The 26,332-nt window shown below is 50.7% G+C and overlaps 9 protein-coding genes across 9 annotated transcripts; 5 read left to right on the top strand and 4 right to left on the bottom strand.

Annotated features, from left to right (window-relative positions):
* Nucleotides 1–935: 935 nt before the first annotated feature.
* On the top strand, nucleotides 936–1,556 carry Z518_07574 (uncharacterized protein; the record flags this gene model as incomplete). Its single annotated transcript, XM_013415703.1, has 1 exon — nucleotides 936–1,556. One exon carries the CDS (start codon nucleotides 936–938, stop codon nucleotides 1,554–1,556), a length of 621 nt encoding a protein of 206 aa, XP_013271157.1.
* Nucleotides 1,557–1,728: 172 nt separating this feature from the next.
* Z518_07573 (uncharacterized protein) lies at nucleotides 1,729–3,793 on the bottom strand (the record flags this gene model as incomplete). Its single annotated transcript, XM_013415702.1, has 4 exons — nucleotides 1,729–2,992; nucleotides 3,056–3,336; nucleotides 3,399–3,508; nucleotides 3,601–3,793. The coding sequence occupies 4 exons, from the start codon at nucleotides 3,791–3,793 to the stop codon at nucleotides 1,729–1,731; spliced, it is 1,848 nt and encodes a 615-aa protein (XP_013271156.1).
* Nucleotides 3,794–4,379: 586 nt separating this feature from the next.
* Z518_07572 (eukaryotic translation initiation factor 5A-2) lies at nucleotides 4,380–5,106 on the bottom strand (the record flags this gene model as incomplete). The annotated part of the gene is made up of 4 exons (XM_013415701.1): nucleotides 4,380–4,444; nucleotides 4,498–4,630; nucleotides 4,692–4,958; nucleotides 5,089–5,106. 4 exons carry the CDS (start codon nucleotides 5,104–5,106, stop codon nucleotides 4,380–4,382), a joined length of 483 nt encoding a protein of 160 aa, XP_013271155.1.
* A 385-nt stretch (nucleotides 5,107–5,491) lies between these two features.
* On the top strand, nucleotides 5,492–7,498 carry Z518_07571 (uncharacterized protein; the record flags this gene model as incomplete). The annotated part of the gene is made up of 1 exon (XM_013415700.1): nucleotides 5,492–7,498. The coding sequence occupies one exon, from the start codon at nucleotides 5,492–5,494 to the stop codon at nucleotides 7,496–7,498; it is 2,007 nt and encodes a 668-aa protein (XP_013271154.1).
* A 2,690-nt stretch (nucleotides 7,499–10,188) lies between these two features.
* On the top strand, nucleotides 10,189–12,007 carry Z518_07570 (uncharacterized protein; the record flags this gene model as incomplete). Its single annotated transcript, XM_013415699.1, has 3 exons — nucleotides 10,189–10,278; nucleotides 10,341–11,533; nucleotides 11,590–12,007. The coding sequence occupies 3 exons, from the start codon at nucleotides 10,189–10,191 to the stop codon at nucleotides 12,005–12,007; spliced, it is 1,701 nt and encodes a 566-aa protein (XP_013271153.1).
* Nucleotides 12,008–14,187: 2,180 nt separating this feature from the next.
* Nucleotides 14,188–16,133, bottom strand: Z518_07569 (protoporphyrinogen oxidase; the record flags this gene model as incomplete). Its single annotated transcript, XM_013415698.1, has 2 exons — nucleotides 14,188–15,651; nucleotides 15,708–16,133. 2 exons carry the CDS (start codon nucleotides 16,131–16,133, stop codon nucleotides 14,188–14,190), a joined length of 1,890 nt encoding a protein of 629 aa, XP_013271152.1.
* Nucleotides 16,134–16,740: 607 nt separating this feature from the next.
* Nucleotides 16,741–17,391, bottom strand: Z518_07568 (uncharacterized protein; the record flags this gene model as incomplete). Its single annotated transcript, XM_013415697.1, has 1 exon — nucleotides 16,741–17,391. One exon carries the CDS (start codon nucleotides 17,389–17,391, stop codon nucleotides 16,741–16,743), a length of 651 nt encoding a protein of 216 aa, XP_013271151.1.
* Nucleotides 17,392–17,800: 409 nt separating this feature from the next.
* On the top strand, nucleotides 17,801–18,178 carry Z518_07567 (uncharacterized protein; the record flags this gene model as incomplete). Its single annotated transcript, XM_013415696.1, has 4 exons — nucleotides 17,801–17,812; nucleotides 17,865–17,956; nucleotides 18,012–18,060; nucleotides 18,122–18,178. 4 exons carry the CDS (start codon nucleotides 17,801–17,803, stop codon nucleotides 18,176–18,178), a joined length of 210 nt encoding a protein of 69 aa, XP_013271150.1.
* Nucleotides 18,179–19,283: 1,105 nt separating this feature from the next.
* Z518_07566 (uncharacterized protein) lies at nucleotides 19,284–25,751 on the top strand (the record flags this gene model as incomplete). Its single annotated transcript, XM_013415695.1, has 1 exon — nucleotides 19,284–25,751. One exon carries the CDS (start codon nucleotides 19,284–19,286, stop codon nucleotides 25,749–25,751), a length of 6,468 nt encoding a protein of 2,155 aa, XP_013271149.1.
* Nucleotides 25,752–26,332: the final 581 nt, after the last annotated feature.

Raw genomic sequence — 26,332 nt, 5'->3', positions numbered from 1 at the left:
TAGATGCAGGCCCTGTACATAAAACTTTGCGTCAGTCTTTGTTGTGGCGCTATCAAGTCCGTTGCGCTTCCTGAATGCTAGGTTGATATCAATCCAAGGCGGCTCTGGGCCATGGTAAATCAAACCTCTCCATAAGCGATGAGGGCAGTGTGGATCAAGGGCTGGTGGAAGTGTAGTTCTCCGCTGGTGAGGTTCTCCTTCGCAACCAAAGATGACCTCTATGTGACAACGCATTGGATGGACCCGTCCTCTCCCAGGTGGTAGCATAGTCTGCGTTCTTTTTGTGAGAGAGGCGAGTATGACTATCTTTTCCTTCCGGCGAAGGTCTGAAGATGGTAATGTCTTTTTGTGCCTGCAGAGCCTCTCGCGCCTCCCTCACCTCCTTCGCCTTCCAGGCCATTTCGGAGCAGCGTGGTCGACGGGAAGGGTTACGGGTCCGGGAGAAGGCCGAGATCGGTTTCAGGTTCGAGGGTCTCGTAGAGTAACAGAACTGGTGCCAGACCGGGTGGCTTTGCTTAGGGTCTTGCAGCGCCGTGATGGGTGTTCTGAGCATGGGTTGGGTCTGTAAACAGGCAAACTTCCGCGAGGCTGAATTCTCCAAATCTGGAAAGGTGACCTGAGCACATGTTCTCTGTTTCGGTCCTTTCTCGATCATTCTTTTGCCCAAGCTGAAATGGAAACCCATCCTCAGGCTCTGCTCCTTCTGAAAAGTGAACAGCATCGAGATCCTCCCTTACGAAATTTGTAGGCTGTTCGACGCCAAAATCGTCGTCGGTAACACTGTCTTCATCACAAGCGGGTTGTGAGACGGGGTCGGCCACCGAGTCGCACTAGTTACTGTTGTGAGGGCGGACAAGAGCGAGCTGTGTCCTGTCATCCCGGGTCAAAACTGTGGCCGCTGACCTTCTCATTCAGCCCTAGAGTCATCAGTTAAAATGGCATCTGAAAGAGCTCTATATACTCTTTCCCGATCCCTCAAGCGCCTCCCGTCCAGAACAGCTGCATTCTCCGTCCAAGTCGACAGCACACAGCAGACCCGCTGTGCCTCAAGACTATCGTCCGGTGTCCTACAGAAGGACCAATACGCACAGAGTCTATCAATATCCTGCCACCGCCAACCCAAGCGACATTTTACTACAACCCTCGCCGCCCGCAAAGACGACTCCTCTTCGTCGACCTCCACCACTCCACCCACCATCTACACCTTCTCCGAGATCCAATCCCTCGCCGACACTCCCTCTCCGAACCGGATCCTGATCGACGTCCGCGAGCCCTCTGAGCTGAAATCCACCGGCAAAATCCCAGGCAGCTATAATCTGCCCATCACATCTGCGCCTGACGGTTTCTTTCTGCCAGCCGAGGAGTTTGAAGAGAGGTTTGGATGGCAGAAACCCGGGGAGAAGGACGAAGTCATATTCTACTGCAAAGCCGGCGTGAGGAGTCGAGCCGCCGCGAAATTGGCTGAACAGGCTGGCTTTGGGGGCAAGATCGGTGAGTTCCCAGGAAGCTGGATTGAGTGGGAGGGGAGTGGAGGGAGGATTGAGAGGGAAAAATGAGCACCGGAAATGAAGCATTAAAATCAAAGACGCATGAAGGCTGCATTTTCCATCAGTGATAATGAGTCTGCATACAGATTGACTTGTGACAGAAACTGAATGATTCAAACCCACGAGGAACCCATTGATTTGAACCTGCTTCTGTGACGGCTGGTCATTCTTGAGGCATTTTCTAGGTCTCGGACAGCATCTCCATGGCACTTTCCATCCCAACGTCCTCATCACCTTGCACATCTGGTGATTGCCCAATTTCCAAGCCACTTAAATCCCTAATCAGGTTTGCTGAAGCATTGGGAGGGCTCGTCGCGAGGCTAATTCCCTCTTCGCCTTCCTCTACTGGGTTTTCCTCCTCCTCCTCGTCTCCAAAGACGTCTTCTCTCCTCCTATCCTTTAGCCACTGCTCAATCTTTTCCTCTGACCTATTCACCGCCCTCAAAAGGGCCTTCACACTTAGACATGCCGTCTGTGCCGCTTCCTCGTGGAAGATTTTCACCACTTTATCCGCCCTATCGAGATCTGCGATATTGCGCAGATGGAGATACTTTGCGCCGGGGCGAAGGATCTCGAGGCCACGCTCGGCTTCTTCCTCGATCGAGATAGCCCTCCGCGATGTGAGGGAGGACTGGACGGCCCTGATCCGCATTTCTAGGCGATCTCGTTCTTCTCCTTCGGCCTGCTCGTTCCGCTCTCGAGTTTGGATCGGTTCGGGAAGGTTGTAGAGTGGGAACATGTCAAGGATGTCTCTATCAATGCCACTTTGTGGAGATTTCTGCGACTGGGCTCCGGCGGCGGACGTGATCCATGTTCGTTGGTACCAGTCCATGTATTGGTCGAGCTGCTCGTCAGTCATTTCCATTATGTCGTGATCGGTGATGTGGATTTCGGAGCCAGATTTCAAGCCGGCCGGATCGGTTGCACTGGAGTTCTGGTCGAAGCTGACTTTCGCATCAAGCCATGCCGACCAGTTCATTTTCAGAGTGGTCGGATCGTTGTTCCGTTTCGGGTAACGCTTCACAGTCTCTGGGTCGAAGGGAAAGAGGAGTTTGGTGGCGATCACCACAAGGGACATGAGTTGAGCTTCGGGGTATGTGGTCGGCTGCCGTCTCGTTGAATCTGATTGTGATCGATGGGGATAAGAGAAGGCGTAAGTGGTTACGGTATTCAACCGGCGAGCAGTACTGTAGACCTCTACCGGCAGAGCAAGTGATCGAATATATTGGAGAAGGAAAAGATTGTGGTTAACCGGGGGGAGAATCATGCCGAAAGAAGAGCTGTACATCACGGCGCAATGGAACACAGCTTTTTGAAGGTCGTCTGGTTGGAGAATACTCATTGTGTCCAAGGACATTTGATATTCGCCTGGTAAACGATCTTTCATCTCCGGGGGTACATGTCTGATGGCACGGATGAATGGAATGTCTTCTTGCTGGATCCATCTGCCATAGGAATCTGATCAGCAGAGGGTCTCATGCAAAGGAGGCATATCAGAAACTACGAACCTCAGCATGGTAGCTAGTCCAATTGTTCTCCGCAGCAAAATCACACCCAGGTAGGTGAGCGCCACTGTATCGACAAGTGTTGGACTGTCGCATGTCGATTTGTGCTTCTTTTGCCATTGGCTTTCCCCGTCGGTCTCGAGATCGGTGTCTGTTTCGTTGCCAGCATCCAGTCCGAGCTCCTCTTCGCTTTCTGGATCTGGGAGAGCTTCGGGGTCTGGGGATTCTTGAAGGCGGTGTTCCAATCTCGAAAGCCAAAGAGTCCACAAATCTCGAACAATTGTCTGGTGCATTGTGAGTTTGACATGCTGGGAGAGAGACATGGGTGGATGTTGTCCATGCTTACCCAAAGATCTGGCGGTAAGCCTTTTCGGTGGACCAGGGTGTGGCATTGCTTCCAGAGGATAAACTGCCATGACTGAAGAAATAGTTGATATGCTTTAATCCCATGGAGCACTGTCCAGTCTTCCTTAGCACGGTGACCTTTTTGTCCCGGAGCTTGAAGAAAAACATGCTCAGCGATTACGAGCAGGTCTAGCGGGACTTACCTTTTGTCATCCTTTGCTTTTCTTTCGTTTCTCTCTTCCTCACGATGTTACCTCGTTGCAGAAAGTCCTGTTCATCTTCACCAGTGACAGTCCTGCCTCGGTCGTGCCCATTTCTGCAATACCATCTGCCGTCTTCCACATAAGACCAGGCGATGCCACACTGCTCACAGGGTTCGTCTTGTTCGAAATCCATGGCTTTGGAACGGCCGTCTGAATTGACATGACGAATCGATACATGGATGAAGGAGGTCAGCAAAGCAAGCCACTCAAGAAATCTTTGTATCACACCCAGAAGACTCGGCTCCTGAAAATCTCTTGATCTGGGTCCCACGATGGTTCACGCAGTGGAAAGAGAACCCATCCCGAAAGAGAAATATCAAGTCGGAAAATATAAACTAGACTACACGGGCCAATCAAGATTGGGGGATTTGTGGCCCTGGACTTTCCAAGGCTGACACTTTCCACACAATCTCAATGATCGATACAAGGAATTTCATGGTTCTGGTAATTGCTCTGGATGGTCTAAATACCGATTTTTCCAAAAATAAAAATGCAGGGCTATCGATTTGTCACCGAGTGAAAAAATTGCTTTTCAGGCACAGTCACTGATCTATGGCCCAGGCTAGCTCTAGGCAAATCGGGAATCCTCGCCTGCTAGATTTTTGCAAGAGCAAACTGCCCCGGCACCAAAACGCTTTAAGTATCATGTGCTTCTCGTCATGCATAGGTACAGCAGGCGCGAAAGGTGAGTCGCAGATATGCTATTGTTTCCGAGCCATTTATTTGGGGGCCTCTTTGGCATCCATGGCACATTCCTCTCCCATGGCGGTCAAGACAATGACATCTGGATGTCGGGTCAGTCCTTGTCACAGCATGGATTCTCGGGGAAAGTCTTACTGGTATCCTTCTCTTCAGTACGGAAAAGTCTCTCGATCTTTTCGCCCACTTCACCCTCCGGCATCTTGACATCATCCTTGGTGGTGCCGTCGTCGGACATGAGGGACAAGAAACCGTCATCCGTGATATCAAGCTGTGTCCGCATCAGTATCCTGTGGCGAGATTCGTATGTGTTGTCATCTATATCCTCTTACCAACTGGTATTCACGGCGGGTGACGTTGGGAACTTCCATGTTGTGGGTGGATGGAGAAAGGTCTTCCAGCTTCTTGCCAGTGAAGATGTCGAGGGCAACCAAGTGAACCTTTGCATGACCATGCTTGCCAGTCTTGGAGGTGGACATTTCAACAATCTTGCATGGGCGGCCCTTGATGACAACGAAACCGTTCTTTCTCAAGGCCGAACATTGCATAGGGTAGGTGGCTGAAGCACCGGCATCGGCGGATTCAAAGGTGTGCTCATGCTGGAAGACACAGTGTAGTTAGCCCGTGAATCGACGGGAGAGATGGTTTGAAATCAAAATTTCCACTGCGACGCGCCGACCAAGTGCGCCAGCGCACCAAGCCTGAGAAGGGGGTCAGAATAAAGCGTACCTGGGCGTCGTCCGCCATGGTGAAAGACGAAAGAGTGTCGCTGAAAGGAGAGGATAAGATGAAGAGATGAAATGAGTCGGTGTACGACGAAATCGAGGGTTGTAGAGGGTGGGATGTTGGAGAAGATCCCAAGCCAGGCCCAAGTAAAATATCGATGTAAGTGGGATTGAGAAAGAGAAAGCGGGGGGGAAATACAGCTTGTCAAATGACACAAATGACACACGGTCGAGGTGGGTTGTGTGTGTCAAATGTCGGCCAATCGATAACGAAAGGCGGCTAGCCTCTTTGGGCACGGTGAAGCTTGGCATGTTTGTTTGCGACGACGAGTTTCAAGGTAACTGTGCTGTGTTCAAGTTTCTTGAACCTACAATGTATCTCGTTTGATTGGAAGTTCAGTTTCGGAATGTGGCTGGACCGGTTGACCGCGGGCCAGGCGACTCCCAGCGGCTCACTCACTCCCCCGAGCTCAAGGCCATACTCTCCCATTCCTCGCAAGAACGCTCACCTTACTCCTCAGCGGACAGGACTTGGCCTGTCTGCATCTAGATCCTCTACCTCTCTTGACCTCAGCGCCAACACATCTACCGCGTCTCTCACCTCTCCTCCCAAAAATCCCAATGTATCTTCATCACGATTCGAGCAGAGACCTCCTGCCGATGTTCCCGATCCATTGAAAGCTCTCCGAGACATATTAGGTACTTCGGTGGATGATGCAGACACAGCATCAGGCTCTGTTGCACCGGGAAAATCCAAAGATGGCGATATTGATTTTGGAGGACTCGGTCTTCAAGAGTTTGTCGACCGGGACGTAACCTCGCAGCTCGAGGCTGTCAACTCCGCGGTTCACGTCCCGGCCAAAGAGAATCGGCAGAAATATGAAGATTTTCACAATTCAATTGCAGAATGCGATCAAGTCCTCAAGACCGTCGAAACCTACTTGACCAATTTCAAAGCAGAACTGGGTCAAGTGTCTGCGGAGATCGAGAATCTGCAAGCCCGTTCCATTCAATTAAACGCCAAGGTGGACAATCGTCGTAATGTCGAAAAGCTCCTCGGACCTGCGGTGGAAGATATCAGTCTCTCCCCTTTCACCGTACGATCTGTGGTAGAAGGGCCCATTGACGAGAACTTCATCAAAGCACTCAATGAAGTCGAGGCAAGATCTATTATGGTTGAAGCTAAGGAGATGAAGTCGGAACCGGTCAAAGCCACACAGGACGTGAGGCCGTTGCTTGAAGATCTCAAGGCCAAGGCGATTGAACGAATTCGAGACTATGTTGTGGCGCAGATCAAAGCTCTTCGATCGCCCAACGTCAATGCCCAAGTGATTCAACAGCAGACATTCTTGAAGTATAAAGACTTGTACTCCTTCCTGGCTCGAAATCATGCCGTTCTGGCCGAGGAGATTGGTCAGGCGTATGTCAACACCATGCGATGGTATTACAGCAGTCACTTCAGCCGATATCAACGAGCCCTTGATTCCCTTCAACTTCATGTGTTCGACCAGAACGACCTTCTTGGATCCGAACCTTCCCAAGCGAGAAGAGGTGTCCTCGGCGGGTCCAAAGCTGCTCCTCCGCAGCACGATTCTTTTGGTCTGGGGCGAAGAGAGGATATTCTCAAATCGAAGAACGACTCAGCCTTGCCATCTTACCTGGCTGAGGAGAGCAAATTGGCACATTACCTGGAAGTTCCATTTCGAAACTTCAACCAAGCACTCATCGACAATGTGTGCGCGGAGTATTCTGTCGTGACAGATCTCTTTTCCACCGACACCTTTCACCAAGTGTCTCGTCGAGTCGCCGAAATCTTTGAACCCACATTCACCATGGGTCAGAATCTGACCAAGCAGCTGGTGGAAAACACCAATGACGGCTTGGGGGTGTTACTCTGTGTTCGCCTGAACCAGCATTTTGCCTTTGAACTTCAGAGACGGAAAGTTCCTGTCGCGGATTCCTATATCAACTATACCAACATCCTCCTTTGGCCTCGGTTCCAAATGGTGATGGATTTACACTGTGAATCTCTGAAGAAGGTCCCGACAGGCACCAATCGTGGTGCCGCCGCCGCCTTCTCTCTCGTGGGCGGCGGATCTGACCCTTCCAAAGCGTCCGTGGCACCTCACGCCATCACGCAGCGGTTTGGCCAATTCCTTCAGGGGATTCTGTTGCTTAGCGCCGACGCGGGTGATGACGAACCGGTCTCCAACAGCCTCGGGCGTATCAGAGCGGAATACGAAACGCTGATGGGAAAATTGGCCAAGGGGGCAGGAGAGAGAACGAAAGCATCCAAGTTCTTGTACAATAATTACAGCTTGGTGTTGACGATTATTAGCGACACCAAGGGCAAATTGGCCGAGGAGCAAAAGGAGCATTTTGGGGGATTGGTCCGGGAAATGAAGGGCAGATAGCGTCTGGTTCCGGCGAGGACGTCATGATAGAAATCCCCTACGAGAATTTTGGAGAGACATCGTCACATTGCTGGTGACAATCAACATCGCCCTCCTGTTCGTGCCAACTGTTTCGAGGATATCTATCCTGGAAAGCCGTTGGTTGATAAGAAAACGATGTTCGTGAGCAAGGCATCAAGACGATAAAGCAATTTTGGTCCATCGTAGGTAAGAGACATCGTGATCATGACGGTCAGTGACAGCCAAGTCGAGAGATATCACTCATGGAAAAATCTCTCCCTGGCATACACTAACAATGATCGCGCTTCCATACGCTCGTCGGTTATATTTACCTCTGATGCTTGGGAACTGGCTATATATCCAAAGATTGATTGCAGGATCCAATCGGCATTGAGCTTACTTGGTGGATCTGTGATGACGGCCATGGGACGATTTCGTTTGGGCTAATGGTCGATGGTGAAAACGTCTCTGTCGCTGTCGTGCTTGTCATTTGCCAAGAAGAAGACTTGGCAATGGCTGCCGAAGCCGGGAAGAGGGGAGCCTAATGGCTCATCGCTACAGGTCAAGATCGGATTGTCCGGGCGGCTGAGGATTAGATGAGGAGAGTGCATTGATCGCGCTTGGTCGCCTTGAGACATAGATAGTAAAGAAAAGAGCGGGGTTGGACGGTGTAGAAACAGATATGCTTGGTGCTTTAGGCAGTAGTAGAATGACGAGCATAAGTGCGGGTAAGAGGAAAGTGATCTGGAACAGGAAGCTCCACACGAATACGATCAACTTAGTGCCCCTAATCAGTGGTAAGTCGGTAAGTCGACCATCTGGTGACGGGGGTCTTGTCCCTGCAGCCAAGAGGGGGAGCTTGGTAGTCTTTGTCTCAAGAAGAAAGGCCGCCTATCTCGGGCCATTCAGGCAGGTATTTGCTTTTGGAATTTGATGTTGATTGATGTAACAATCGGACGAGTTCTAATTCGGAGGGTGGCGAAAGCGTGAAATAAAGTTGTAAGCACGGCCTTCGGGAAGCCTTGAAGTCATGGGTGGCTTCATCGCCCCGGGCCGCAGGAGTAGAGTGATGAAGGCAAAGCAGTTGAATCTTGCCAGGGGACTAGAGGGACAGAACCGTCAAATTGTAGAGTTTCTTTGCCACTTTCCAGAAGCCTGTTGAGTTGCCTGTGGTATGTCAGGGTGGGGACCAAGGCCCAATTTGGGTATGAAGCCGCAAGCGTGTAACAAAGACTGTGTACAGTGAGGAAATTAGGTACAAGAATAGAGTAATACTGTAACCAGAAGACTCGTTACCCATGTCCTGCTAGAGTGGGCACTGCGACTTGAGGTAGACACATGACACATGCACCAAAGCTAAGCGGGACATATGGGACCTGTCCATATTCATCCCTTTTCCCCGCGTCCTTTTTTTTCCCTTTTCAATGTTGTTCTTCCTTTCTTCTTGTGATGATGTTCAGGCAAAGAATTGTTGCCCAGCCAGTCGTTGAAAGCTTGGAGGGGTGGTGACAACAGAGAATGAGGAGACAAGACTGTCTTGGGGTTGCTTGGTTGCTTTAGTCGCGCCCCGGGCACCTTCCGAACGGGTTAGTGGATAGGGTTACGCTGGAGTAGCATTAAGCTCTTTCTTTTCGTCCTCTCGAGTCTCTTCTCGCCCCCGGCTCCATGTCAACAAATATCTCACGGAGGCGGTCCTTCAGGCTCTGCAACTGGGTATCTCTTTCTCTCACCTTGTTAGAATAATTGCACTGGACTTCTCGTGACAATAATCGCTGTCTGCATCATCATGGGTGCGTGGCGTTGAGCACATCTTGCCCGGAAGCAGCTGCAAGGTTCCTTTGGGGGGCAGAGATTAAGAGAGCTGCGCTCTGAGTGGAGCATCAGCCATAGTCGAACGCTCACAAAGTCACTGCGCTCGCCTGATGATGACCACCACAAGCAGTCGTTGCCCAGTAACTCCAGTCTCTTCGCTCGCCACTATCCGGCCGGTAGCACTAGCAAGCTTCTTTCTCCAGCTCCCGCCGCGGCTCCATCTCGAATGTCTCCTAATTCCACCGCATCCGACTTACCCAACGGAGATCACTCCCCATCCTTCTCCACTGTCCAACTTCCTTTCAATTCTCCAATCATCGTTCCATCCATCAGATTTCCCCCCCTGTCAAACCAGCCATCATCCAGACCTGATCGACCCTTGGTTGAACTCTGCGATCCCTCATCACCTTCTCTTCCTGACACTAGCCCGTTTCGTCCTCGTCGCTCAGACAGACTCGCCCTCGAACCTGCCGATTCACCTTCCTCAGGTGGATCCTAACGTAGCACTTCTTGTAGACACACTTTGACCTTTCGTATCTGGGTGGCTGTCGGCCGCACGCGATCATGCCATTCCCATTCAATACCACAACCTTGATCCTGGCCAGCCTCTCGCTGGTCGCAATGCTCCGTCAACCATCGACAGGGTCTGTCACCGCCCACCCCATGCCCAACGCCCACGGGCAACTGTGATCCTACATATAGCATCCCCCATGGCCTTCGTTCGACCGCCTGTTCGTTTCCCGCTTGTTCTTTGCTTGCTCTTCATCTGAGGATTCAGGTTCCTATTCTCGTCCCCCTCCGCCCTGACCACGACGAGGCGGTCGAGTCCTTTTTCCAGGCCAGCAAACAAAGCTCGACATCTCACCAACACCTTCACGATGGAGAAAGACCCCGACTTTCATCTGCACTCTGGCTCAGAGTCGCCAGAGAAAACCCCTGTCGATCACCGCGATGTCAACAAGATGGAGGTGAGTGCGCTCTCACCACTCGAAATTCTTCCTCGGCTTCAACTGACCGCGCTCTTCCTTAGGCTCGACGAGGCTCCAAGGTCAACGAGGCCACCGACATGTACGGCGATGTGGCGACCGCCGAGGAATATGGTTACGTCTCTCGAGGCCTCAAGTCTCGTCACATTCAGTTCATCGCCCTTGGTGGGACCATTGGTACTGGTTTGTTCTTGGGGATCGGTCGTGCCTTTACTCAAGCGGGTCCGCTGTCCGTCCTGCTTGGCTATACTTTCACTGGTCTCTCCGTTTTCGCCATGATGATGTCTCTCGGTGAGATGGCCACGTGGTTGCCTCTCCCGGGTGCTATTCCACAATTTTGCGCCCGTTATGTCGATGACGCGATGGGTTTTGCCGTCGGCTGGAACAACTGGTACTCGTGCTCCATCACGCTCTGCGCCGAAATCTCTGCCGCCTCAACGGTGATTCAATATTGGCATGGAGCTCGGGACATCAACGTGGCGGCCTGGATCTCCATCATCATTGTCCTGGTCCTCTGTCTCAACATTTTCGCCGTTTCGATCTATGGTGAAGCCGAGTTTATTTTCGCTTCCATCAAGATCATCACCATTGTCGGGTTGTTGATTCTCGCCCTCATCATCGACGTCGGTGGGGTGCCGGGACAACATCGTCTGGGTTTCCAGTACTGGAACAACCCCGGCGCCATGAAGGAGTATATCGATACCGGTGATTCAGGTCGTTTCCTCGGCCTCTGGTCCACTCTCGTCAACGCCGCTTTCTCGTACGGTGGCGTCGAAATGGTGGCGGTGGCTGCCGGCGAGGCTGAAGATCCCCGTCGTAACATCCCCAAGGCCGTCCGACGTGTTTTCTGGCGAATCCTGTTTTTCTACATCCTGGGCTCCTTGGCCATTGGTGTCTTGGTTCCTTACAACGACCCCAACCTTTTGAGCGCCCAAGAAAACGGCGAAGCTGGTGCCGCTCAATCCCCCTGGGTCATTGCTATTCGACGGGCCGGAATCGACACCCTCCCCTCCATCATCAACGCAGTCATTTTGACCTCCGCCTCTTCTTCCGCCAATGCTTTCCTGTACACGGGCTCCCGTTACCTGTACGCCATCGCTCAAAACCGACAAGCCCCAAAATTCCTTCTCAAGTGCACGAAGAAGGGGGTACCGTTGTGGTGTGTCTTGATTACCTGCTCCATCTCCCTCTTGACCTACATGTCATGCTCTTCGGGTTCTAACAAGGTCTTCACGTGGTATGTTTCTCACCGCGTTTCTCACCTGATTCGACCCTGAACTGACCATTTCTTAGGTTCCAAAACTTGACCACCATTTCCACTCTCTTCACCTGGGTCAGCATCAACATTGCCTACCTTCGCTTTTATTATGCCTGCAAGGCCCAAGGTATTTCTCGCGGTGATCTGCCCTTCAAGTCTCCTTTCCAGCCATACCTCGGCTATTTTTCTGCCATTTTCTTCGGTTTGATCATCTTCTTCAACGGCTTCGATTCGATTGCCGGTGAGTGGGATTATGAGGCCTTCATTACCGACTATATCGGTATCCCCATCTATTTCGGTCTCTATCTCTTTTGGAGAATCCTCAAGCGCACTCACTTCCGAAAGTCATCTGAGGCCGATTTGTATACGGGCAAAGCTGCTTTGGATGCGGTTATTTGGCCTGATCGTGTTCCTCGTAACTGGATAGAGAGATTCTGGTTCTGGCTCGCATAAAAAGGGAGGAGAGGGGCAAAAGGGGAGAGATCCTGGCGTGTTTTCTTTTTGGGAACTTGTATGTCAAAATCAAATCAAACCTGCTGCATGAGAACATGCCTCAATGTAATTTGGTCCGGGAACCCAGAGAAGCTCATGTATGGGCTTATGATACAAAAGTTCCACTTTACCTGTTCCATGTACTTGTTGCGGTTTCGTTCTCTTCCTGTGTTGCCTTTCCTCACCCTGACCCTGACCTCGACTCCGCCTCCTAGCCCGATCCAATCCCAATAAAAAGCTTTGCAGAAATGAGGCAGATGTCCCTGGTTCAGGCTCTGTTCTGGGCAGGGGTGTTGTGTTCGGAAATCGAGGTTGCGAGCAATCTAGGTCGTCGAACAGGGGAGAATTGTTTGGTGCAAAGCTTGAGGGGGATGTGTGCGTAGAAGCTAAAGCGGCGGTCGTGCTGTGTGTGGTGAACGGCAATGACGTGCTCTGACAGAAAGGCAGGAAGTTGATGACAGTAACAAGCGAGTCCATATTCTTGATGACATGTCAGTTCGTTTCCTTGTCCATGATCTTCAGTTCTGTTCGAACATGAATTCGTGGTTTGAACGAGTCTTATGTTCAGATCATTTCAGCCGTTTTAATACGATGTGAGAGGATGGACCAGAGAATATCAACTCAGTGTGCTCACTTGCGCCTGGAAGGTATAGATGTCGTATGAATGGAGATTGTTGTCAATATCTCTCTGCATTATTGGACTGTTTCCGTCTCCCTCTGCTGCTCATGTCGATGAATGTGGGGGTGAACCGAGAAGGGAGATAAGGACGAAGAAAAGACCGGACGACAGTAGAGCTGGGGATAGTGCGAAGGATAAGAACTTGCTCCTCTCTTGACAGTCCTGCGTCGATACTACCGTTTCGGAGGAAACTGAGTGCTTTGAGTATAGCTCGCCGATGGGTAATTGGAAGTCCTGTTGTAGGGCGTGAGACGTAAGATGACGAAGGAAGGAGAGGCAGATGGATACGAATACAGGTATATTCGTTCTGAAACGTCGAGCGAGTGTTTGTGTTTCGTACAGCAAGCAAATTAAAAGCTGTAGATAGGGCCAAATTTGTCACGGATAAAAGGCGCAGTTCAAGATGAAAAAAATAGACGTCGCACATGAGAATTCGCCTCGTATGATGAATGAGGAGAGAAAAGAAAGAATATCAAGCTAGACGGATGTTGGAAGCCTTCTACTGTATGGAGTATTTTAGATGGACCTCGTGTCATCGTTAGATGGAGCCCACGATTGACCTGTGGGTCGACTCAATTTTACCAAGTGTGCTAGCCTCGTTTGCTCTGGTTGGTCGATTGTCAGTTTCTTTTAGTGAAGGGCGTGCAAGTTGTCAAAAGACTGGCTTTCTTAGGTTCGAAAATACCATCCTCTGTGTTCAGCTCAACTTATGCCGTATTGAATTCCAGCCAGATTTTGGTGTCTTGCTTGTTCTGGCGATATCGGACCTGATTATTTTGTCCGGATGGTCGGTGATTTGTGAGATGAAATCAAGGACGACTTGCTGGCTCCACTGAGTTATCCGATATATGTTGAGAGCGACCGACCGCTTATTGCCTGCTCCATTTACCATCACGGTGCATGTTGGGGGCATGAAATCATAAACTTGCGTCGTGTATGCTCTGTTGCAATTGAAGTTTTTTTTCCTCAAAGGACTAAACCAGCCTTCTCCAGCTCCAATCGGACGTTTCTTCTGGAACTGTTTGCAGTAAAAATTTCATGTTCTTGATCGCCTCCACAGACATGGTCTACGGACCATTTCGTTTGAAAACCATTGACTGATCACTCTGTCAGCTCGATTCCTTTGGGACAACTTGCAAAGCTTGTAACCGTCTCCTTCTTTGCGCCGAGAGGATTGTCCTTGCTCATGCATTTCGCTGAAAGAGCCTTGAAATCCGACATTCGACGCTTGGTTGACATGTCCTAATCTCAGGTTAGTGGGGGACTAAAAGTCTTCCTCTCAGTTTCAGCTATCGCACAGCTGGACGATAAACCTGGAACACAGTCTTTCGCCTGAAAATTCCAATGTTTGGTGAACTTTTCTCCCTCTTAATAACAGATATTTTATACATAGAACTTTTCCGGGTAGAAATACATCGAATACATTTTCCAGACTTTGGGGTTTGTCGCTGCAGAGCGTTGTTCAGTGACCAGGATCGACTTGGACCTCTCCGGTATCACGGTGTTTTATTAGCCATCTCTCATCCACGGCGTAGTCCTCCAATCCTGTCTGGTCGTCCCACTGATATTTAATCGCCCAGGAAGCTAATCGTGCTTTGTGAATACAGTCATTGATGCCCACGCCACCTTGCCACCACGGCCCGGCGACTTTCAATCGTCCCTCATATTGGGATAGCAGAGCGTCGTGGATGGTTGCCATGTCGTCTCGATATCCAACGGGATACTGCGGGATGCAGTCACGGTTGAGTCGGGCTTTCGCTACCACCGGTAACTCGTTGATATTGAGATGTCTCCTCAGCAAAGATTTAGCCATTTCGATTGCTTGCTTTTCGTCTGGAAGATCGCTCGGGGCCCAACCATCCCACCAGTGTCCACCCATCATAACGGTGAGTTTGGTACCAGATGCAGTGTCCTGGCTCTCGTTTCTTGAATCATCCCGAGACGACTCGGAGCTGAAAATCGTCCCTAGTGCACGCTCTGGATTCTGATCCAATGGGACAGAACGCGGGATCAGGTAGCCGAAACCTCTGATTGAGCGAGGAATCAAATCTGGATTGCTGTAGAAGAGGTTCACAACCATGACACTAACAGAGACATTGCTGTGGTCACAAGCAGTCGCAACTTTCTGGTCGAATGTCACGCCCCGAGTATTGGCGTTCCTGGCCATGAATTGCTTCATCGCGCTTGGATCTAACGACGAAACCACATAATCATAAGTCGACGTCGTATCTTTGGTCTTGATTGAGATCTTTTGGGTCTTCTTGTCGAATGTGACATCTTCAACCGGTGAAGATTTCAAGATTCTCATTTTGGCTACTCGATTCAGGACGGTCTCCAAAGAAGAGATGAGCTGGCCCAAGCCACGTTTGAATGTGTATACGCTTGCTCGTTCAAGGACGTCTAACAATTCCGTGGAGTCTGGTGCGTCGAACCACCTCAGTTTGGAGAATTGAGAAGCCGATTGAAGGCCGATCGCGAGGCGGTCGAGCGTGAGTTGCGCCATTTCTGTGGAAATTCCTGCAAAATTTTCCTTGTTTCTTATCTCAAGGTACCATAGCACTGGCAATAAAGTCCGAGCACTCAGTTTATATATATCTCCGGCGTAGATTCCATGGAATATCGAAGAAACTATATTGTCCGTCAAACTCTTGCCAACTCTCCGTTGTAAGAAGTCCCCGACAGACTCATCCCTCACTTTAGGGTTGCGTTGAGCGACAAAGCGTTCGTTCCAGAGAGCCTGAAACATGCCATGGAAGATTGGCTCGGTGAACAGCCCATACACATTGCGAAGGACTTGGATTAGGTCCGTCGAGGGGGCAGGCATGCGAGTGAGATGGTCGGGATAGAAAATATATCGATTGGTCGCGGCAGGGCTAGCCTTGGGTATTATCAGGAGTTCATCACGTATATGGTCCAGGCGAGCAAGCTAGAAGGAAAGATATGAGCGACAGGAACAGTGACACTGAAGATATGTTTAAATACCATATCGGCGGTGGATATGCCTGTGCCCTCAAGCCCAGGCCGCAGAGTTCGAGGGCCCCATTCAAAGAGAACTTTGCCGTCGTCGACTTGAACCACTTCTGAGTCGATCCATCCTCCGAGCCGACTGCTCTTTTCGTAGACTGTGATCTCGGCATCAACGTGCCATCTCAGATGCAAAGCCGCAGCTAGACCGGTGATACCACCGCCTAAGACGGCCACTTTTTGGGCTGATGGATTCGTGGTTTTCGATGTCAGGTCCTCACGCAAGGCATCTATTTGCTCAACAAAGGAAGGCTGGTGGTGGTTGGCATTGTCGGAGGTGGAATTAAAAGTGCGGAGGAATTGGACTTGTCTTGCCCGAGGCTGGAGCTGGAGCGCGTGCTTTACAACATGATGGTAGAGAGCCTTATGACACACCAGGCGCATCTCCAGCGGAGCTACACCTCGCGGTGCATGTGCGACGAGAGAGTCGGAATCCGAGAAATGAAAGGCCGAGAAATACGTATGGGATCTCTCCTTGAGGTGAAAGTATGCAAATGTTTGGGAGCAATTACCCAACTTGAAGGATTCGGCCCACCTGCCTCACAGAGGGCGTCCTCTTCCGCCTTCTTCTACTGTGAAATCGTCACTACCTGCATGGGCTACCGGTGGTTGGTAGGGTTCTTTTTTTCAGAGTCCAAAGTACGACCTCATATTTTCCCTGCTCTGTACAGGTAGGTGCTAGAAGCCCTTGCCGGGGGAGATCTTGACTAATTCTAGTCGGTTCTTGGTGGCACTGCACCGGTCTATTCCCTGCGCCAGCCATGCATCTCCTTTTCTATGCGGTGCAATCATTCAGTCGCGTCGAGCTTGTTTAGATAAGTGTCAATCAACCAGTACTCACATTGGGCCCTATTCCTCCAGTGTCATCTGGTCACCTACCCCGGGTCCCAATATATTGTTGAAGGACTCCGGCTCACCAGTCGGGGACGTAATTCGAGATGGTTAGCATGTTTCCATTGTGACGTTCACGCGGCGAATTTGATGATTCGCCTCAATCCGCCACGTTCTGTGCTGGAGTTGATCCGTTTGTAGACTCCGAGGTTTCTGATTGCAATTCCGGCCCATCATATCCCAATTTCTTTAAGTCTCGTAGTAGTTCGCCTTCTTTCCCCAGTTTCATGATCTGATCATGCGACAACTTCTCCCCTGCTGCCCGCTTGTCTCGCAGCTCACGAACTGCCTTCAACTTCTTGAGTTGGTTTCGTATTTTCTTCTGTAGATCAACCTCAGCTCCACCAGCAGGCTCGTTGACGGGCAATTTGGACGGATCTCGCCCGTCTGGCTTGCGCTTCTCTATATCTGAGATGTTTGTTTTCTCCATGGCCGACGCGAGATGGTCCTCTGCTGACTCCTCCACCGCGACCTTTCTTCGAACGGCTTCCCTTCTTTTGGCATTCTTGCTCTTCACGGGGCCGTCTTCCTTGGCGGGTGTGGCAGGCTCGGCCCCGGGCACACTGCCTTGACTTCTGTTCTTCCATGCTTCGGCACTGCGATTCTTGTACGTTTCTATATCTTCCGGAGGCCGGTAGCCAGGTCTCACTCTGATTTCTTTTCTAGTAGAACCGTCGGAACGCTTCGACGAAGGAATGTACGAGGCACCATCGGCTGTGGTCTCGATGCCGGCTTTGCTGATATTCGACATACCAGATCGGTTCGGTGGAATATGTACTGCTTGAAAGTCTGTATGCCCGAATCGCAGGTAATCAGGCAAGTGCTAACATGTCCGGCCAACCGTTCGTCCAAGAATTCGAATGAGACAAAATCTCAGCCGGCTTGAACGACTGGTTCAAGCAATGTGGTTGAAAAGAAGCCCCTGGGATGTTGCTGCCCTTACATGATGGGACACTCCAATTAGGGCAAGCCTGACTCGGAGTATCTAAGAAAATCCGCGCTGCACTTCAAGACATAGTGACCCACCGTGCTCAATGCTTTGCTGCGGTTGGCTTTGGCACTCGAGCTTCCAGCTCCAAAGTGGGATTTGAACTCGCGGCTTCTTCGCAGCGGGCTCAGAAAAGACTCAGACACTCGAAACCGACGTTCAATCGCCGAGAATGGCACTCGTCGTAAGTTTTCATTCTATTAAGCCTCTGTTTGGAGCTGTTTTGACGATCATAGTCCCGGATCGCGAACGGCGTATACACCGGCCTCTTCAAAAAGAACGCTGCCTTCCTTACCACGGTCTTTCTCGGCGCCTTCGCTTTCGAAATGTGAGCCCTTTATCTGTTTGGATTCCCGGCGCCGTGAGGCTGATCCGATCTGCAGTGGTTTTGAATATGGCGCGAATGCAATGTGGGACCAATGGAACAAAGGTGTAAGTTGCAGCAGGAGGTGGCTTCCATGACCGCGAATAAGGCACTGACCTCGGGGTATAGCGGCAATGGAAGGAGATCAAACACAGATACATGACTCCACCCGACGAAGAGGAGTGATCCGAGGAGCGACCGCAGGACAACCTAGATTATCGAAAGGGAAAGGAAGTGAACAGCAGAAAGAAAGAAAAGACATCCCTGTGCCAGGGATTCAGACATGTCCTCTGTACATAACCAGCAAGAGCATCAATAAATCTGTTTCCAAAGCCGCATTTTTGCGCCCATCTACCGATCCCAATCAACTTTACCGGTCATCTCACGATTCCGGGAAGCCAACCGTACCTAACATGGGGACCATGATTCAGATCCGTCACCTCGAAGCAAACCCGGAAATTCCGTGGCCTTGCATTGATGATGGATTGTTTCCCTGATCAACTCTATTTTCAAGAGCTCCATTTCTTGCATCCGAGGACGGCCGAAATGTAGAAAGCTTGGGGATTCCTTTGCCAGGGCAGGTTGTCATTAAGGACTTGACCGACAAGTACAGCTTAATTCAGGGTCAAGATTTGATTATATCGGTGTACAATAACCATCCATCAAGCATGAGAACCAGCCCCTCTGACCAATGTCCCTACAGATCTCGTGTTTTTCGATTGTGATGCGCAGGGAGAGCTGTTCCCCGAGTCTCGTTGAGGGAGAGAGCAGCAAGACTTCTTTGTTGAAATGGAGGAAAGCATGACTTTCATTGCTAGGAGGAGGTATGATGCGTGAGCGTAGACACATGGTGCGACTTCAAAAATGAAATAGGTATTTGCAAAGCCACCAAAGCGGCAACACCAAAATATTCAGTCATCTGATTGGGTGTCGATTTCCGTGCAGCCCCACTGCGTCGACTGGAATCAGTATATCCTATTACTTCGCCATCGCCACAACATTGAAATACCACGCCCAAGAAGATCCTGGATTGCTGTTCAGTATTACGAAACCGGAAGACGGCCGTCGCATATCGAGTTCGCCACCTTGCCACTGCTTGAGCAAGTCAGTGGGAAACTGGGGAACAATTGTTTCGTTTGCTGTCAATCACATGGGCTTCTTCGATTCTCCGGCTTTACACTGGACAAACTACATCCCTCCACCTCCAGATCCACGCTCCTTAAGTTCGTTACAGCTAAATCTACGGTGTGAACGTCCAAATGCAGACCACAGATTCCTGTAGCCCCCCACCATGAGACTACCGACCTCCCGTCTCGATCGTCAACTTTCGCAGGCTTTATGCGACCTTCCACGCCAACATCAGTATCGCTATACCTCACTTGCGAGGGATGATCTATTGGAGACCCTTTTCCGTTCTCTCACGAACGATCGAGCAGACCATCTCTCCGAACTCTTTCCGAACGGCTTCCCCAGCTCGTACAAATTACAGGATGCGCAGGGAGTACAAGAGAATGCCGAATACACTGCTGCTGCAAGAGGACACCCCTGCGGGCACATCTTCAAGCCTGGGGAAGCTAGCTACCACTGCAGTACCTGTACCGATGACACCACGGCTTGCCTCTGTTCCCGATGCTTCGTTTCCAGTGACCATGAAGGCCATCAGTACACAATAGGTCTCAGCGCAGGGAACAGTGGATGTTGCGACTGTGGTGATGAAGAAGCATGGAAACGGCCGGTCAAATGTGCAATCCACACTGCCAGTGACGATTGGATGTCAACAGATGAGCATGTTTCCCCCTTGCCGGTGGATTTGCAAGAGTCCATTCGCATCACAATTAGCAAGGTTTTGGACTACTTCTGCGACATCATATCATGCTCTCCAGAGAATCTCCGGATGCCGAAAACCGTAGATTCGGTGACCCAAGACGAGATCAGAAGTCGGCTCCTCGCTGAGCACTATGTTTCCGGTGATGAGATCGAAACAAACCCTGAGTACTGTTTGATCATCTGGAATGACGAGAAACACACAGTTCGTGAGGTGCAATCCCAAGTTTCGCGGGCGTGCCGTGCTCGTGAGTCCTTCGGCTTGGCCCGAACAGAGGAGGCGAATGACATCGGCCGAAGTATCATCCGGCATTCGCGTGATTTAAAAGAGCTGACAAGAATGGCCAAAATCATCGAGGAGATCAAGGTGACCGTCACAATCAGATCGTCCAGGGATACCTTCCGAGAGCAAATGTGCGGTACCGTCATTGAGTGGCTTGCTGATATCGCTGCTTGTACCATTGCAGGAGATAGCCATATCTTGAGACGGACAATCTGTGAAGAAATGCTCCAAGTCTGGCATATCGGCAGCGAGGCCTGGAATGCCAAGGTGGGAAGGGATGACCTTGACGACCATGGTGATGAGGATGATCGCGAGTACCGAAGAAGAGCAAGGCTGAGATACATGAACCCTATTCACTTCGCCATGCAAAGAGCTGCAGCCGTGGATATGGAGGAAGACGCGATTACCGATGACGACAATGGACCGGCGGAAGCCGATGACATTGACGAGGACGACAATGAACTTGGCGACGAGGACGTGGACCGTGAAATGAACGACTTTATTTTCAGGGCGGCGGTGTTCGACGACGGAGACCCTGAACATGCCTTGACGGAGCATTCGGTAGATCCAGGTGTGACCGATGACGCCGAGGAAATGGACACCGATGGCGACGCGGATTTCTTAGATGTTACGGAAAGAATGGAGACGGATGGAACGCCACCTCCACCGCCACCGCTTCCTCCGACTCAAGATACGGTAGATCCTGGAACCGACGTTCAACTGGGAGGAGAAGATTCTCCGACCGGCCCTGACAGCAACGCCAATTATCTCAACGTCCCCAGAACCCCAGTTACCTCTGTTCGGACAACGCACCTTCAATCGACTCCGCCAAATTACTGGAAGGCGCCGTCCAACCAGCCTCCGCAGAATTCCAATCTGCCCGTGTTTGAGGACTTGACCAAAAACATTCGCGTGGATTCGATGATACTTTTCGATCTTCGATTGTGGAAACTCGCCAGGACAAATATTCGAGACCTCTTTATTAGCACCTTGGTCCACATCCCACAATTCAAGCGTATTCTTGGCCTACGTTTCTCTGGCTTGTACACCACCCTTGCCCAGCTTTATCTAGTGGCAGACAGAGAGCCGGACCACTCGATAATCAATTTATCATTACAACTACTTACCACCCCGTCTATCACAGAAGAAGTTATCGAGCGGGGAAATTTTCTCACCAACTTGATGGCCATCCTATACACTTTCCTGACCACCAGGCAAGTTGGGTTTCCCAAAGACCTGGATCCTGGTGCCACTCTTGGTTTCGATGCTGGCTCAGTTGCCAATCGCCGGCTATACCACTTCTTCTCCGATTTGAGATATTTCCTGGCGTCACCTTTCGTACAAGCGAAAACGCGCAGCGAGCCACAATACCTGTTTCAATTTCTTGACCTCGCCAAGCTTTCTCAAGGCATATGCCCCAATATAAGAGCGGTGGGTGAGCATGTTGAATATGAAACGGATGCCTGGATCAGTGCATCGCTTTTGACTCGGGACATCAACAAATTGTGCCGACAATTTGCAGAAGCTTACTATGTGCCAAAAGACGGCAGTCCCACTGCCTTTCGAGCGACCTGTGAGGCCATATCCCATGCCACGGGCATTGCAATAATAAATTCTGTTGGGCTTGAGCGACGGCGATTCGACCAGGCCGAGATCAAAGATCCTGTACGCTTTCACCTTGTGGGGCCTTTCGGAGACGATCCTTCCGGATCCGGCTATAACGTGGTTGATTTTGTGGTGGAGAGAGGATCACTGAGCTTCCATCATCCGCTTCACTACACGCTGTCGTGGTTGCTCGAATGCGGAAAGGATACGAAACTCTCTATAGATATGCTTCGAGATGCCGCGCAGACATTCGTTTCACACCTGCACGACACCCCTCTTAGTCCCCGGGATAATAGCATAAAGCATACACTCACATCAGCCGAAAGCGCTTTATTGGCCATGTTCGACTTTCCACTTCGCGTCTGCGCTTGGTTGGCTCAAATGAGGGCCAATCTATGGGTTCGAAACGGGATGAGCTTGCGCCATCAAATGGTCCAGTACAAGAGTGTTGCTCACCGAGATGTTGGACACCACCGAGATCTCTTCCTGTTACAAGCGGCCCTTGTATCTTGCGATCCAAGTCGAGTGCTCGCTTCGATGATTGACCGGTTTGGGTTGGAAGCCTGGATCCGAAATGGTTTCGAAACACTCGAGATTTGTGAAGATAGTCAGATGTTGGACCTGGCAGAGGACTTCATGTATCTTCTGATCAATTTACTTTCCGATCGAGATGCGTTGGTTTCGGACCGAGACAACCCTGAGTCACAACTTCTGGCGGTTCGCAAAGATATTGCACATACCCTGTGTTTCAGGCCTCTGTCGTATTCCGATCTGTGTGCTCGCCTAACGGAGCGTGCACAGGACCATGAGCAATTGCAGGATGTTCTTGACCAGATGACCAAATATCGCCCACCGGAGGGATTGCACGACTCGGGCCTATTTGAGCTGAAAGAAGAATATCTGCAGGAACTCGACCCGTATAACTCGCACTTCACCAAAAACCAGAGAGACGAAGCTGAAAATATCTACAAGAAATGGATGGCCCAAAAACTGAACAAATCACCCGAAGACATTGTGTTGGAGCCAAAGCTGCATCCGATCCACTGCGAGGCCTATGGCAATCTCTGTGCTGTGGTACATACCACGCTATTCAGCGATGTCGTCCACAAATCTCTGCTCTACATCGCTCATGATCACAAACTCAAGACTGGAGTATCCACCACCCGCGTGGAAGCTTTTCTTCAGATCGTGCTTCAACTGGCGCTCATTGCTACTTTGGAAGACAAGCCCACCGAGCACGGAGATCATGGCTCTTCCTTTGTGCGCAATGCCATCACTTTGCACTTACGTTGTCACGATGGCTCAGAATCGACCATCATTGCAGTGTTGCACAGGATATGGCTGATGGACGAATTCAGTTCCTGCAGAAGTAAAATCCGACACATTCTCCGGCTTTTCAATCAAAAGTGGCCCCATCAATTCAACACCGCCACTCAACATCTTGAGTTTCCCTCGGGCAGATTTGACACTGCATCTCCTGCTAACATTGAAAGCGAGATCGAAGCCAAAAAGAAACAAGCAATGGAACGAAAAGCACGAGTTATGGCACAGTTTCAACAGCAACAGCAGAGCTTCATGGACAGGCAAGGCGTAATCGATTGGGGGGATGAGGACCTGGATTCACCAGAAGAAGAGCTTCCAAAGTCGACAGAGACGCGCCATTGGAAATATCCCTCTGGCCTGTGCATACAATGTCGAGAAGATACATCGGATTCGAGATTATATGGCACGTTTGCCATGGTCAGTGATGCACACGTCCTCCGACAAACCGACATCAATGACGAGGATTTTGTCGGAGAACTTTTTGCAGTTCCAGAAAGTCTAGACCGTTCGATAGAGAGCATTCGTCCATTTGGAGTATCTGGATCCAACCACGAGGTAGTGAAACGCCTGACGTCCGAGGGGAATGAACTGAGCGTCGATTATCAGGGCTTGGGAAAAGGTTGGCCCAAAGATTGCACCATGAGGGGCCCCGTCTCGACCAGCTGTGGCCACATTATGCACTTCACTTGCTTCGAAAACTATTATCAGTCGATCACCAGAAGGCACTCCCAACAAGTCGCCAGAAATCATCCCGAAAGGATTGCGTTAAAAGAATTTGTGTGTCCCCTGTGCAAGGCACTGGCCAATACATTCTTGCCCATCATCTGGAAGCACTCGCAGCAATCGTATCCCGGATCTTTGCACGTGTCACAGGATTTTGACACTTTCCTGGACAAGGATCTTTCGACCCTGGCCGGTGCTCCTCCAACGGATGATAGTACCTTCAATCAAGTGGCTTTACGGTTATACTCCCAAATATTGGCTACTTTTTCCAATAGCTCTCTTACACCAGCGATTGCCCGGTGGCAAGCCGGAGACCTCACAATCAGCCCTACAAGCCAGGCTTGGGCGGAGAGACCAGAGTTGGCCGCGTTCGCCGAGCTGGCCAGTATCTATGGCCGGCTTCGAGAGTCACTTACGATTGTTTCACGCACCAATGGAGCTGTGATCCCTCGGCAGGACTGGCACTTGAACCACTTTCAGCTGCTTGTGAGTACGCTGGCAAATACCATCGCGTCCGTCGAGATTGGCCACCGAGGCCGAGAAGCCGAGTTTGGCACTTCTCTTCTGACCAGTGTGCCCCAGCAAACGCTTAGCCACCTGCAGACTCTGTCATCGACCTTACGAGCGTATGCTGCGACAAGCGCACTAACCGTTCGAGGGTCTGTGGAGAGCCAGTACAAAGAGCTTTGCGAACAGCTCGAGCGCCAGCTGGCTGGCGTGTCAACAGGACGCGAGCCTCCTGGGAACAGCTTCGAACCAGTGGTGCCTCTCCTTTGCATGGACGCTTTCCAATTCTTTGTCCAGGCATCTATGGTCTTATGCCCCATCCGAAATTTTGAACGTCGCCATGTTTTACAGCTGTCTCTCACGGTGGAGCTTTTGCGAGTGGTGCTCGCGTTCCGGCTGAATTCCAAAGCATTTCTTCGAGCTTGTGAGAAACTGAAGCAAAATGGTATTCGACATGCAGCGCCGTTGAATGCAGACGCGGAGGAGCTACGCAGTGTGGAAAGTCTTGTTGCATGGATCGACGTGCAACTTCAGCAAAGCAAGGTGGACGACGGAGTGGGAGGGGAGCAACTCAACAGGACAATGCGAGGTCTTTCGGCGGATGAAGCAATGGCACTGTTCAAAGTTTGCAGAACGTATGCTCTTGCGTTCCTCCGAAAATCAGCCATCTTCTTCCATGTTGCGCATGGTATTGATTTTCCAAATACGGCGGGCACTGAAGCCGGCCTAGCAGAGCTCGAACGCCTGTTGCATTTGTTTCAATTGCCCAAAATTAGCGACATTCTCATGTCGTTTGATGAGTTTTCGGGTCGCCGGACTCTGAGAGCTGGGGCGGCTCTCTGGCTCTCGGATTGTATCAAGTACGACCTGACCAAGACTCAACCAGAACCAAAGAGCAATTCGCCGCGCATGCCACTGGGGATAAAAGTTCTCCACCCAACTCCGCTGGAGCTGATTGGGCTGCCCAAATACTTTGATGTTTTGATGGAAGAATCCCATCGATGGAAATGTCCCACAACTGGGAAAGAAGTGTATGACCCGGCTCTCTGCCTCTTTTGTGGCGAGATCTTTTGTTCACAGACGGTGTGCTGCCTGACCAAAGAAATGCGAGGAGGCTGTAATGCTCACGTCGAGAAATGTTCGAGTCCGATCGGAATGTTCCTCTTTATTCGCAAGTGTCACGTTGCGCTGCTGCACGTCGTCAAGGATCCAAGAATGCTTGACCACGACCTGGAAAGGGTTGGTCGTGGAATTCACCCGCTCCCTCCGGGCTCTCTTACTCTGAGTCATGGTTCTTTCTTCCCAGCTCCTTACCTGACCAAACACGGGGAAACGGATTCTGGTTTACGGTCGAAACACCAGTTGATTCTCAATCAAAAGAGATATGATAAGCTCCTGAGAGACACCTGGCTAATGACGAATGGCAGCATCTGGAGCACCATAGCCAGAAAACTTGAAGGCGAAAACAACGCAGGCGGATGGGAGACTCTGTAAGCTGATCGGATTGAAAGGATCAATGGAGGAAGTTTTAAACTCGCAGGACAGATTCCGAAATGTAATGGTGGAGCCACGAGATATGATTGATATATCATGCTAGGGAATGGAAAGTGGTTAAGGTGTTTAAATTTTTTTTCTTTTTCTTATTGAGGTAGCTGTTGACGTAGGGCTAGCCATGGGATGAGTGAGTCACAATGAAGAACAATTGATGTCTCGCGACAAGTGGATGCACTATCTCTCTGACATTAGATTTTATTGTCGAAGTTGACCAATATTATGGGTAGATAGCATGCTCGCCCGCGCGAGACGCTCAGGGCTGGGCGTCTAAAATGTGAGTGATGCTTCGATGAAATACGTGGGACAAGGCTGGGCAGTAGTCGATGGCAGCTTCTGATTGGTCCGAGTCGGCGCCTAATCCGGACATCACATTCGTGTTTCACAAATTGTTCACGCGTTTCACATCCGTAGTCCATCTCCAATGACAGCATCACACCCTCTATTTCGTCGCTACCTGGCCGGAAAACAGACCCCAGAGGCTAGAGATCGGAGGCAGTGCATTTGCCCCGGCTATGCTTCGA

Source organism: Rhinocladiella mackenziei, assembly GCF_000835555.1.
Source record: "Rhinocladiella mackenziei CBS 650.93 unplaced genomic scaffold supercont1.5, whole genome shotgun sequence".
In the NCBI taxonomy this organism is placed as follows: Eukaryota; Fungi; Ascomycota; class Eurotiomycetes; order Chaetothyriales; family Herpotrichiellaceae; genus Rhinocladiella; species Rhinocladiella mackenziei.
Note: the sequence above shows the minus strand (reverse complement) of the source record. Positions and strands in the feature narration are given on the sequence as shown.